Genomic DNA, 14,118 nt, shown 5'->3' on the forward strand with positions numbered 1-14,118 from the left:
ACTCATTTAATTTGAGACATTTTCGGGCTTCGGACTATGAGTTTCGGGTTCGTAAATGTGAAGCTCATACTCAGCTCACATAATATTCGGGTTGTGAGCCTTAATCGGGCTTAGCCCAAGCTCACTTATTACTCCTGAATTTTCTTAATATAATTACTATAACTATTAAGTTGTAAAACTAATTTAACATTTACAAGACTATAATATTAAAACTAAACATGAACAAATAATAGTTCTTAAAAAGTATATAAACCAAAATTTTTTCAACAATATTTATATGTAATCTGTTTAAAATGCATGAAAAATAGTAATAAAACATGCAATCATAAGCCAATACATCTTTAAAAGTTGAAACTTTTTTTTATAATCTTGTGATTTAAATCCAAATATGCTTGATGATTTTTGTGTTTGTAGACCAAAAAAAAAAATCAACCAATAATATGCCAATACAAAAAGTTACTCAACCAATAAGAAAAATTAGAGATTTAGTTATGCATTACTAATATTGGCTCTCAAGAAAGCTCATGAAAGAGTCTTTAGATGTGTTTTTGTGTTTTGTAATTTATATATATATTTAGTATTTAGCAAAAATATATTTGGATATATAATTATACATAATATCAAAATATAAATATTATATATATAGGTAATTAAAGGGGCGGGCCTATATCGGGTATGAGCCTAATAAGGCCCAAGCTCGGCTCACATTTAATTCGGGCCTAATTTTTAGGCTCAAGCTCAGACCGGCTCACTAAATGATCGGGCTCATCGGGCTTTCTGTCGGGCCGAACGAGCCGAGCTCGGGCTGGCCCAGCCCCATTGACAGCCCTAGTTTAGGGTTGAGGGTTTAGGGTTGAGGGTTGAGGGTTGAGGGTTTAGGGTTGAGGGTTGAGGGTTGAGGGTTTTAGGGTTGAGGGTTGAGGGTAGGGTTTAGGGTTGCTTGCCTTTGAATCTTCCCAAAACATCACCTTTGATCTGTTTTTTTCGTCAAATCGAGTCAAAAAGCTTGATAAGACTCGACTTGAAGCTGTTTTTCTTGATACCTCTCAACGCAAAAGTTTCTGTAATACGGTCCTAGAAGACGCAGAAACATAGAAATCGCCACAAAGATCTCAATAAAAGCAAGAAAATGATGATGAACACGACTGGTCGATCAGTCTGTTCTCTGTTTTTGCAGAAAACTTTTTTAGGAGGGCAGTTTCGGGCTTCGATTTGAGGGGTTTGTAATGGTTATTGGCGAAATATTTCAACACACAATTTATTCCTCTATATCCTTAGAAGGTGCATACAAACAAGGGTAAATCTTATATACACTGACAGTGTATACACTATCACTGTTTGATTCATGACATGTGTACAAAAATTGAATTTTAAATTTAAATTCTACATAGTTTTCATTCATTCAACGCTGAAAGTGTAGTGTAGGAAAGATTAATCCAAAAAATAATCACTGGATCAATAAAGAAAGAGAAAATCGAATTGGAAGAGAGCTGGTCCACCAGCTTGTTTTCAAAATCTGTAGAAAAAGCTGCTTTTGTTTTCTTCCTTTTTCTCTCTCCCTACACTCATAGATCTTGTGCAATTGCCCCATCACTCGTTTCCCTCTCTTAGAAACCCTAACATCTCTCTTTGCTCACTATTTAAATGGAATAGAATTCCCAAAACCTAAGAATAAGGGTTTGGATTGAAAGGGGGTAATGTGACTTGTTTTGACCCTTTTGATCTGCTTGTTGAGTTGATTTTTGGATAGAAATTCGAGCGAAGAACTATTCCAGTACTATCCAAAACTTGGAGAGAAAGAAAAGGAATTCGAGTGATGAACTACGCATGTACTATCCAAAACTTGGAGAGAAAAAAAGGAGAAAAATCCATAAAAAAAAAAGCTGCCCAAAATTTCCAACTATTCTGAATTTTTGCTTCGGGTTTCGTACTTTGCATGAAGAAGGAATGCATGCGTGAATAGAGAAAAATTTTTTTTTTTGAGAAAAGAACTGGGGCAATGGACCTCCTTGCTTCCAGGCTTTTGCTTGGGTTTTGCATGGATTTTGTTTGGGTTTTATTTTGGATTTTGGATAGACTTTGGGTTGGATTTTGGGTAGATTTAAGATTGAGTTTTTTTTGGTTGAAATTTGATTGGGTTAAAAACAAAAAACCTCTACTATTTTTCCAATTTTGAAATCCCATTTTTCTTTTTTCCTTTTCACCTTTTTACACAAACCTACAAAAAGTAAAAATTAAAGTAACTACTTAGGCACTTTTGTAAGTGAAGAATAAAAAATGAAAATAAAAAAAAAATAATTGAGTTGAAATTACGAAAAATTTAGTTTCTACAATTACTTACCTCGAGATCTTCTCAACCTTGAATTTCCTGCCATCCCTCGCCAATACGAATATCTCGTTCACGAAAGGTCCCAGCTTCCCGCTAGGAAGCACCTGAGGATTCAGAACCATCTTCAAGTAATGATCACCGACCTCCGCTCTGCGTGTTTTTTTTTTTTTAATACCTCATCGCAGACAGATCTATTGTGCGAGATTGCTGTCCGGTCAACAGCTGAGGTTCAACTGATAACAGAAAAAGGTCAATTTAATTTTAAAACATTATGACATATGTGACGCCCCGAAAGAATGAATGCGAGAACCTAAGAATTTTTTTTAATTGTCTAGGGTTTATTCTATTTAATCGCCCATTTTTTTTTTCTACATTTTCTTTATTAGAAAATTTCCCCAGATAATTTTTATTGAGTAAATATAGTTCTTAGATGATTTTTCTAGTATCGATTAGTTTTTGAAAAATTAAGAACGTATATCGGATGTGGGACCCACTAGTGCGGAAAGTTCGGTAAAATTCGATCGATTAGGTTAAGTTTCGGATACTGGGTTTAATTTACCGGGTGTTATGAGATATTTAGAGGTATCAAGTGGATAGGTGGAAGAGAGAGAAAAAAGTTAGGCAAGTCATTAAATGAGGTGACAAGTGTCACCATAGTATTGTTTCTTACATAAGACCACTATTCAACCTTTTACCAATTACTAAATAAAACCAAAAAGTTACCAAATATCTTCCATTTTTCTTCAAGCTTGGCCTGCTCTCTCTCTCAAAAAGAAAGGAAGAAACTCTTCAAGTTTTGCTTCCATTTTGCTCCAAATCATCAAAACTAACCATTGAAACTTGAACTTACTCCATAAAACCTTTTCTATTAGTGTTAGTAAGTTGATTGGTGGAGTGATTTGGAAAACTAGAAGGACCTATAGCTCTCTCTCTCTTGTTTTAAAGGTAAGTCATGAAGAACCACCCTCCTCCCTTACTTGATGCTTAAATCATGCTTAGTGCTTGTATGAGATGCAAATTTATGGGTTATTTCTTGATTTGTGGTTGAAATGATGAAGTTTTATTATTTTTGGAAATTTTTCTGTTTTAATATGAACATGATGGTGTGGCTATATATGATGATTGGAAATGGTATATAATGATTCTAGAGGGTGGAAAAAGTGAAAGATTGCAAGTAATTTCTGTTTTGGAAGAAATCTGGAAAATTAGGGTTCCTTGGTTCTTCATTCTGTCCGAAAATTTTGGTCCTAGATAGAGGCCGAATTGGCCTTGGCTTAAAACATGAAAGTTGTAGGGAATGTTATTTTAGAGGTGCATGCAAAATTTCAGGTCAATCAGAGTAGCGTAGAGTGAGAAAAGTCGAAATTACCCTTGCTGTCCTGGTTTTATCCGAATGTAAGAACTGCACCTGTAATTAGTGATTTTGGTTAGGAATGCTTCCGAACTGGTTATTGAGGTCTTCTGATGAAATGTAACCCTGTTTCTAAGCTTTCATGTGGCTTTGAAATTTCTGGATTTGGACTTATATAGGCTGTTTTATGATGTTTGCACTAGAATACGGTTTGTGAACCTGTTATGAGATTCTGGTATAATATGTTACATTTTTGATGTAGTTACACTCGAAATTGGGTTGAGTGGCCTTCTTCAACATTGTAGCCTCTTAAGTCCTGAATCTACCTGTAAAATTTCAGGTCAAACGGATTAGAGTATCCTGAGTTATGGACAAAACCCTCAGGCCTGTTTTAGACATTAGTTTGTGTACGTTTTGAATTTTAGTTTCTGATCGTGGGTTTTTCCGTGTTGATCATGTACGAACTGGGTGCTGATCCCTTCATATGAAATTTAGATCTTGGTCTCAGTTTCGAAACGGTATAAAGTACGTCGAAATCCGAGTTCCGTAGCTCCTGTTATGACCGAAACAAAAGCGATCGTCAAAACTGCCTTGTATCTGGACAGTTCTGACGGGTACTTTGGCACTCGATTTTCGTTCTGTTTTGAGTGGATTCAGGTCTTGGCCAAAACATCAAAGTTTTAGCCTTATGTCTCAGCTTTCTAATGCCTTTGGAATTTCCTGATTTGGATTTGTGATCTGGGAGTTATGGTCCAGCAAACGACCCTGTTCGTCACCCTAAGACGTAAATTTCTGGTATTGTTTTCTACAATTTTGACCTGCTTCCATTCAGATCTAGATTAAAGTTTCTTCAGGAGATTTGTAGCCCTTTCTCATAGTTTCAAAACAGTATCTCGCTCACTTTGATCCGACTTTCCTAGCCTAATCTTTGATCAAAACGGTTTGAGATGGCAGATTTGGCTGTTCCTTTTACCGTTCTGCACACTTGCATATGCCAATTTTGCCGTTTCCGTACTTGCGTGTTCCGATTTTGCCTTTTTGCTTGTTTTAACTATGTTAGTAGCCGTTTGTGATATATTGTGACACAATCTTCTATTTCAGACGTTGGTGAGTTAGGTGGAGCCGATGGGGCCTACTAGCTACTCCTCGGGCACGAATTTCGTATTTTGCCCTTTTGTTCGTTGTGTAAGTATTCAGGCCGCTTTTATGTGTTAGTTGCTTATGTGTTTCGACATGTATGAAGAGGGTACTTAGGCGAGGGTGTACTTTATCGCACTCGCTCTAAACCCGAATTTACGCTCATATTCGTACATGACATGTGTATGTGAATCATTTTGGAACTAAAACCCTTGAGCTTGTGGCTCGGGGTGATTTTGAATAATTTTGTGAATTTTGTGAGTTTGGGGCGAGCTCTTGACCTAGATGGACTATTCGAGCCGGTTAGGGCTTGGTCGAAGTCAGTCCAACCTGGTTGGAGGTCACCAAGTTTGTGAATCCGGTTCACCGAGTATGTGGACCAAGTTTGTGACCCGAGCTTGTGACTTAAGCTCAAGTTTGTGATTTCGTTCGTCCGGGCAAGTTTGTGAGGTGACTAGCCAGTGAGGGTGATAAGGTGTCGGTGGGTGTACAAGTGAAGTTCTACGGACCATTAAGTGTGGTCGACGGAGTGTCGGCAGGAGATCACGCATGGCATATGAATTGGCTTTGGAGCCACCTGTATCCTTATTATGTGATGTTATTTTTCTGCTTTTGCTTTACTCTTACTATGTCACTGTTGTTACGTGAAATTTACGCTTTTGCCCCTGTTTACTTACTAAGCATATAACTTACCCCTTTAGTTTTGTTTTCCTTAGCAGGGGAAGACGCGCAAGGACGGGATCTTGGCATACTAGCTTGGTCTAGTTTTTGATTTTTGTAATGGTTCTCACCCTAGTGCTTGGCACGGGTTGGTTGTATAGTGAATTGGGAACCTGTGTATATTCGACGGTTGTACTTCCTCTTGAGATAGTAATGTAGATAAGTTTTGTTTAGGTTTTGGATCGTTATTATGTTATTCTTATGGTTATTCCGGTAGTTGCTTGAAGTGATCAACTGAGTCCCGGCAAGAGTTGGGCAGGCGGCCCGCCGAACCCTCTGGTTCGCCTTAGGGAGAGGTGGGGCTGTCACAACATAACTCTGTAAAAAATGCATATATTATAAATTTAAACCATGCTCTTAAATATAAAAGAAAAAAAATGAGCTTACTTTAATTACACTGGGCAGAAAACTAAGTGAATAAGTGCTGTGTAAATGCCTTTACACTATGTAGCATCTTTCCTTTTCAGTTGAAGTGTTTCATACAAAAAAAAAAAATGTTTCCATCATCTTAGAAAAAACACGTTTTGCTTTCAAGGCCTAGTGCACCTGCAGCATGCAAAGTACACAAACAAATGCACCATTTAGAAATGTAGACCACCCACATTTGGAAAGCAGCCACCAGATTATCCAGCGTCTTAACCTATACATTGTCTTGAAAGAAAATTCGGGAAATCTCCCAGCAAATTAACCTAGAGTACTGTAAAATGCATGTTCTGTAGTTCACCATTAACTGCATTTTTGACAAAAGGGAGAAGAAATGATTCTCGAGAATTGGGCTAGAATCCAGAGACCTGTATTCAACTTTTTATATTCACTCATTTCTGGTAAACCACATGGGCCTCCTTCCCAAATACCTGATAAAGGCCATCCCCCAATAGTACAGAAAGTGAAAAAAAAATTTTTTTTTTACCAAGGGTATATGACAAGCAGCAAAGTCTCTAACAAGTTTATTTGTAACAAGAACCATGCGTATAATCAGGAAAAAAGAATTAATCTTCTACCAGAAAAATAATCTTAATTAATGTAAAAGGAAAATCAGGAACGGAATTAGTGTGTAACCATATAATCTTCCCTAATTGTAGGATTACAGTCAAAGAAGTCTATGTCAAACAAGTGTACTGTAGCTATGGACAAATGATAGGAAACAAGGTCTAAAAACTTGGAAGGAATTCCCTGATTTCGCCCAGAGTAAGTTCCCAGATTATTGTGTGGATTTTTTTGCTCACAAAGTAGGCCAATTCTGTATCATAATGCATTAAATCTAAAGGAAGACCACCTGAAGTTTATAATGCAATTGGTCTTCACAAATTTATAACGAAAAAATGAGGATGAATGATGGTAAATGCTTACCCAGGGTTCATGTGAACATCGAAATGCACGCCGTCCATAGCCAATATGAACATCTCCTTCACAAAAGTTACGGGCATCCCATTACAAAACACCTAAGGATTCAGAGCCATCTTCGAATAATGACCAATGATCATAGCTTTGGCTTCACTTCCCCACCCCCCCTCTCTTCAAATTTAAATATTGCCAGACAATCTATTGCAATTTGCAAGAGATTGCTGTGCGGTCATGTTGGTGACACAACCTCTAAACCCATTTCAAATAATTGATAAAACATGGTAGTGGCTATCATCCTCGGAACATAAATCAGTAGGCGTATCATCCTTTGAAAGCTGCAATATAACAAAGAAAAGAACAGATAGATGACATAGTGGCCATGCACTTTGACTATTTTGAGAAGGCACAAATCGTGTGGAAACTGTAATCAGAACAGGCAGACCGGTTTTGAAGTGTACCTGCTGTGCTATTAATTTATCTATGCATATAGCAACATAGTTAAAATGATCAGTTGTTAGAAATGTTTATTGAGCTGTCTCGTTGTAGAGTTAAGGTTAGCAATGACCTATTAAAATTTCAGTGTTTACTTTCTTGGACACTGCAGTATTCAGTTGATTTTCTTCTGTTATTTGGTACTTTTGTCCTCTTTATCTCTTCTCCCCTATTCCTTTTTAAACATCTTCCTTAAATCGATTGGTGTCACAACCTCTGCTGTATACAATTTATTTACAGCAATTGTGTTAGTTTTCAATTCTTATTCTACCTTTGTCTGGTGTTGCATTCTCAATGGGTATCCTGATGCTAGATAGCTTTATGCTGTCCACTAATATACGGTTGCCTCCTCTCAGCCTTTGAAAGTTTTTGATCTCTTTAAATTTAATTAAAAAAAAATTTCAATACCATCATGCTGCAAGCAGTTTTGAAATTTAAATTTTCACTGGTGTCATTGCATAACATTTATCCCTTTTACTTTCCACAAATGGAGACACCAGCCATCCTTGTCCTTTTATGTAAAGAACTAGCAGATTAAGATCCCAAGAAGATTTTAGCCTTTTGACAAAAGATTAACAGAAGATGTTAGCAGGCCTAGCAGACATTTAGCATAGACCAAGGAATGACAATGGCAACGACACCCTCAATGGTAATAGATTTACGAGAATTGCTTTTTCTGAAAATTATGTTTGGTATTTTCACCGCAAAATTACGGTTGCCTCCTCTCAGCCTTTGAAAGTTTTTGATCTCTTTAAATTTAATTTAAACAAAATTTCAATACCATCCTGCTGCAAGCAGTTTTGAAATGTAAATTTTCACTGGTGTCATTGCATAACATTTATCACTTTTTACTTTCCACAAATGGAGACACCAGCCATCCTTGTCCTTTTATGTAAAGAACTAGCAGATTAAGATCCCAAGAAAAGGGTAATATGGATTACCCTCCAACTGTGTCTTCGATCTATATTACGCTTCGTTTATGTTTCTTGAATATTTTCTAACTGATGGAAAAATGATAGTGAAAGCTAAACAAAATTCTGGATTTCAAGAGAAGAGTTGAGGTTTTAGGGAAAACTCATGATGATATACTCCCACAATAAGGATTTGACATTTATAAACTCTAAAATTCAATTCTAAAACCTTTTGACAAAAGATTAACAGAAGATGTTAGCAGGCCTAGCAGGCATTTAGCATAGACCAAGGAATGACAATGGCAAGGACCCCCTCAATGGTAATAGATTTATGAGAATTCCTTTTTCTGAAAATTATGTTTGGTATTTTCACCGCAATGGCAATCAACCAAATTTTAGTTTTATCATTTTTTTCCTTCATCTTTTGCTGCTTTTCCTTGTAAGTTTTCTTTTCCTTATTTTCCTTCCCCAGATTCTTTTTTAATCCGTTTCAACAATAAACCCTAATATACAAAAATGACAGCTCCCTGGCTAATATTAAATTCTCCATTGATCTCAATTTTCATATCAAATTGACAAAAACTCAATAGAAGAGGCCAAAAACCAGCACTAAACCTGTTGAGGCTCCCTCCAACCAAATCAAAGCATCCAAATGATCATTTTCATGGTAATACAGCAACATAAATAGTCAATCAACAAACATCAGTCCCATAAGCTTGTATCACGTTCAGGCAACTAAAAACTACAGCTATGCTGAAGCCCAGTGCAAGACTTATAACAATAGTTGAAGAGTAAGTGTTTAATCACCAAATATTGAGTTCAAATTACAAACACGAAAAAAGGTCATGGCAGCATAATGACAATTATTGCCTTCTATTGCTGAGGAGGTTGGGGGAGAAGGGAACCAAGTATTGATAACATACACGGTGGAGGGAAGGGAGAAAGGAAGGGGTTTAGGTGAGGGGAGATTGGAGAGCCATGAAGATTTTTGGGGAGAGAAGTGAAGCATAGATGAGGGCTGCTGGGGTCTAGCTTATTTATTTATTTCATTTTGTTGGTTTTCCAAGCATTAATATTCCGGAATAATGACCATTGCCCAGTTTTATGTCTTCCATAGTGATGGAAACAAACCCATATACGCTAACCAAACATTTATGGGATTCAAGACCTTGAAACCATAGCGGGATAAACTGTATTCCAAGATGAAGTACAATATTTTAGTTTTCATATAAATGTCTTGTAATTGTTATCTATTAATCACATGGTTTAGGTTTACACTACCTCTTGTGACAAAATGAGTCTGGCCAGGAATCAATTGAACTCCAGCCGCTCTTTTGCTCTAGGGATAGGGAGCCTAATACAATTCTTCAGGAAACATGGGTATTGAAAATCTTAAAAACCCATAGGTTCCCAATTTTAAGATTACGTTCCGCTCAGGAATAATAATTAAAATTGAAAGAAAATTTGGCGAACTTAATATCAATAGATCTATGCAAAGAGGCTCGAAAGGGCATCAAAGTTGCTTCAATATGCCCTAGAAAGTTAGGAGAATTCAATATTTTTCAATAGCGAATACTCTGCTGGCTCTGTTACCTCTCCAACCTTCCAAAACTCTGCTGGTGCCAAGTCAATACTCACCCAAACCCCATCGTACATAACCCACTCAAACGACAAAAGCCTTCCTTCTGCCCACCCCCACAAAACAAGAAAAAGAAAGAACAAAAAAAGATCAGCAGGGGAACCACCAAACCGTACCTAGTCTCCCCTCGTGGCATTCTCTAACTGCACTATTCCCACTTCAATGGTTGTAGCACAGCAGCTGTCCATTCCTCTTCATCTGGAACCACGTGCCTGTACCCTGACCACCAAATCACTTCCTCACCTCACGGCAAATATCATGCTTAGCTTCAAATCACACATGTTCTATTCCCCTCTAGTACCACAGCCGACATATCCATTGCCACCAATCTGATCCCTGTCTGCTATGAGTGAAGTTTGAAGTTTATTTGTAGATCTATTTTTGTAAATTCAGGTAAATGACTTATTTTGTTGTGGAGAATGGTCCTGATTTAACACATTTTCTTGTGTAAGTTTAGTTAAAAATTGAGAACTACTTTTAAGTCATCTGACACAAATCAAAACCTAAAGGTGTAAATTGACACCATTATTAACAGAATGAGGCAACCTTGAACTGGATCCTTAGTTCAAGGAGGTTTATTGTATTGTACCATATAATCTAAGTACACTGGTTTCCAGTTAATACTAGACCAACAAATAGTTTGCAAATACTTATAATCTGATAACCCTTATCGTGTACAGATAGGACAGTTAGAAAAAGCATTTTTTTGCTCTGGAACCCAGTGCACCTGTGGCACAAGGAACGTACACAAACAAATGCACCATGTAGAAACCAAGACTACCCACATTTGGAAAGCAGCCAGGAGACAATCCAGTGTATTTAACGTATGCATCATCTTCAAAGAAAAATCACCTTATCTTTCCAGAAATGATTAGGCCAGAAAGAAAACTAGCCTAGAGCACCATAAAGAGCATTTTCTATAATTCACCATTTTTCCAGGAACTGGGCTGGAATTTAGAGTTTTTATTCAACTGTTATAACCATAGTTTTCTGGTAAACCAAGTAGGGCTTGCTCCCATGCGGAAGACACAAAATAATTATTACATCCGGAAAATGTGAATTCACATCTGGCTTGAGACCGGACAAATTAAATGCACAAGCCCCTTGCAGTAGGTATAGTTACTTTATTGACTACAAAACGCTTGAGACTATAACATAATGGAGAATGACGTGTGGAACAAAACGTGCAAAGCCAACTTACCAGGGGCAGATCAAAAGCCGCAAAGTCTCTACCAGGTTTATTTGCAACAAAAACCATACGTATGTTGGACAAGTAACTTATGCCCTTTGCTTTGTCATGTCCTCTTTGAGCTCTGAGAGACAAAAGGAGTTAATTTTCAACCAGAAGAAAATCACTATTAATGTAAAAGGAAAATCAGGAATGAAATTAGTGTACAAGCATAGAATCTTCCATAATTGTGGGATTACCGTCAAACAAGTACTATATATTAGCAATGCATTGAATTAAAACCAGTTGCAGGAAAGGATCATAAGTGCTCTGTAGCTATGGTCAAATGATAGGAACGAAGCCTTTAGAGTGAAGAATAGAGTGATTTGGCAGAAAGTAAGTTCCCAGATTTTAAATTATTCAGTGGATTTGTCGGCCGATCGTGTAATTAGCCGCGTTTACTTCTGAAGGAATACCACCTTTTGATATTTGTTGTAGTATAATATCTTTTCAAAACCTAAGAAAAGACTATCATTGTTGACAGTATCGGTTTAAACATGTGTATATCAAACTATCAAGATTATCCTTTAGACACAGAAATATAAAACACACCCGCTTTAATAATTCTGAATAGCGGTTCTCAGCGTAAAGTGTGTCATCCTGTTTTTAAAATTATGTTTACACTGCCAAGCACATACATCTACAATCCATAGTTACAATTAGCTAATATGCATCAGATGCGTAATTACGTACGAGGATAACACCTTCCAAGGCCCTCCCCTAGTTTGATATGTCTCTATTTAAACAACCCATGTCCACAAACAAAAAGATACCCATTGAACAACCAAAACCTAATTCATCGTCTGCATCCTCAAATCGGGTATAAATACAAGAATTATCCGCGCAGGATGAAACACATCACCTGTGTTTCCATGATTACTACAAAACCGAACAGGAAAAGATGCCGAGAAGGGAAAAACAATTCCGGTTTTTCAATGTAGGAGCCGAAACAAATTCCATAATAGGGCGTCTTACCACAGAGGGATGAATTTGATCTGGTCACGTAACTTTAATAAGGAAAATCTGAGGAGGAACGGTAATTGCTTACCCGGGGATCTTGTCAACCTCGAAGTCGACGCCATCTCTGGCTAATACGAACATCTCGTTCAGAAAGGGCACGGGCATGCTGTAAGGAAACACCAGAGGACTCAGAGCCATCTTCGAATAAAGAACAACAGTCTCAACGCAGCTTAATTTTTTATTTGATTTTTGAACGGATAAATCAGGAGAGATTGCCATGCACGGAAAACGGGTGATGTAATTTGATTTAAAAAGATCAAAGAACGAGATATGAATAGAAGCTATAACGTCATAATTAGGAATTCGTTTCCGTAATTGAAGAAAAGTTACATCCATCATTCGGTACAACCATCGCATTAGTATTTTTTTTATCGTAATTTTTTATTTTATTGTGTTATTTTTCCGTAAACGTTCACGTTGTTCCGGACAAATTTTAGATTAATTCGGAGTTCGCACCCCTAGACTTTGGGATATTTACGATATGACCCAATGAACTTTGGAAAAATGCAAAATTACCCAAACTTTAGGGTTTAGGGTTTAGGGTTTAGGGTTTTAGGGTTTAGGGTTGAGGGTTTAGGGTTGAGGGTTGAGGGTTTAGGGTTGAGGGTTTAGGGTTGAGGGTTTAGGGTAGGCCTGTCAATCGGGCCTAATGAGCCGGGCTTTGATGTGTTCAAGCTCAACTCATTTAATTTGAGACATTTTCGGGCTTCGGACTATGGGTTTCGGGTTCGTAAATGTGAAGCTCATACTCAACTCACATAATATTCGGGTTGTGAGCCTTAATCGGGCTTAGCCCAAGCTCACTTATTACTCCTGAATTTTCTTAATATAATTACTATAACTATTAAGTTGTAAAACTAATTTAACATTTACAAGACTATAATATTAAAACTAAACATGAACAAATAATAGTTCTTAAAAAGTATATAAACCAAAATTTTTTCAACAATATTTATATGTAATCTGTTTAAAATGCATGAAAAATAGTAATAAAACATGCAATCATAAGCCAATACATCTTTAAAAGTTGAAACTTTTTTTTATAATCTTGTGATTTAAATCCAAATATGCTTGATGATTTTTGTGTTTGTAGACCAAAAAAAAAAATCAACCAATAATATGCCAATACAAAAAGTTACTCAACCAATAAGAAAAATTAGAGATTTAGTTATGCATTACTAATATTGGCTCTCAAGAAAGCTCATGAAAGAGTCTTTAGATGTGTTTTTGTGTTTTGTAATTTATATATATATTTAGTATTTAGCAAAAATATATTTGGATATATAATTATACATAATATCAAAATATAAATATTATATATATAGGTAATTAAAGGGGCGGGCCTATATCGGGTATGAGCCTAATAAGGCCCAAGCTCGGCTCACATTTAATTCGGGCCTAATTTTTAGGCTCAAGCTCAGACCGGCTCACTAAATGATCGGGCTCATCGGGCTTTCTGTCGGGCCGAACGAGCCGAGCTCGGGCTGGCCCAGCCCCATTGACAGCCCTAGTTTAGGGTTGAGGGTTTAGGGTTGAGGGTTGAGGGTTGAGGGTTTAGGGTTGAGGGTTGAGGGTTGAGGGTTTTAGGGTTGAGGGTTGAGGGTAGGGTTGTTGGTGAGCCGAGCTACTCGCGAGTAGCTCGCGAGTAGCTCGGTCAACAACTCGACTCGAACTCGGGTTGACCGAGTTCGAGTCGAGTTTCGAGTTACTCGACTCCAAATCGAGTCGAGTATCGAGCCCCTATTTTCGAGCTCGTGGCTCGTCGAGTAGCTCGACGAGCCAGAGTTAATTAAATAAAATATTTATAATTTAAATAATATATATTTATTATAATTATAAAATGACTATTATGGATATAAGTTTTATGAAATTTACAATATTACCTTCTTTATAATAAAATCCTATAATGGCAAAAAAGTAATAACATAATTGTAAAAAACACTAAAA

The 14,118-nt window shown here is 37.0% G+C and overlaps 1 protein-coding gene across 2 annotated transcripts; it reads right to left on the reverse strand.

Moving 5' to 3' along the window:
* Positions 1–1,020: 1,020 nt before the first annotated feature.
* LOC140015672 (uncharacterized) lies at positions 1,021–12,535 on the reverse strand. Of its 2 annotated transcripts, none has more exons than XM_072068420.1 (5): positions 12,200–12,535; positions 11,125–11,236; positions 6,888–7,216; positions 2,342–2,562; positions 1,021–1,074 (listed from the first exon to the last, which is right to left on the reverse strand). In XM_072068420.1, exons 1-3 carry the CDS (start codon positions 12,526–12,528, stop codon positions 7,142–7,144), a joined length of 516 nt encoding a protein of 171 aa, XP_071924521.1. In that variant the 5' UTR covers positions 12,529–12,535; the 3' UTR covers positions 1,021–1,074; positions 2,342–2,562; positions 6,888–7,141. The 2 variants fall into 2 exon arrangements, with proteins under 2 accessions (XP_071924521.1, XP_071924519.1); XM_072068418.1 differs by having other exon boundaries at positions 1,027–2,218.
* Between the last annotated feature and the right edge of the window lie 1,583 nt (positions 12,536–14,118).

The sequence above is a fragment of the Coffea arabica genome, chromosome 10c, assembly GCF_036785885.1.
Source record: "Coffea arabica cultivar ET-39 chromosome 10c, Coffea Arabica ET-39 HiFi, whole genome shotgun sequence".
NCBI classification, from domain to species: Eukaryota; Viridiplantae; Streptophyta; class Magnoliopsida; order Gentianales; family Rubiaceae; genus Coffea; species Coffea arabica.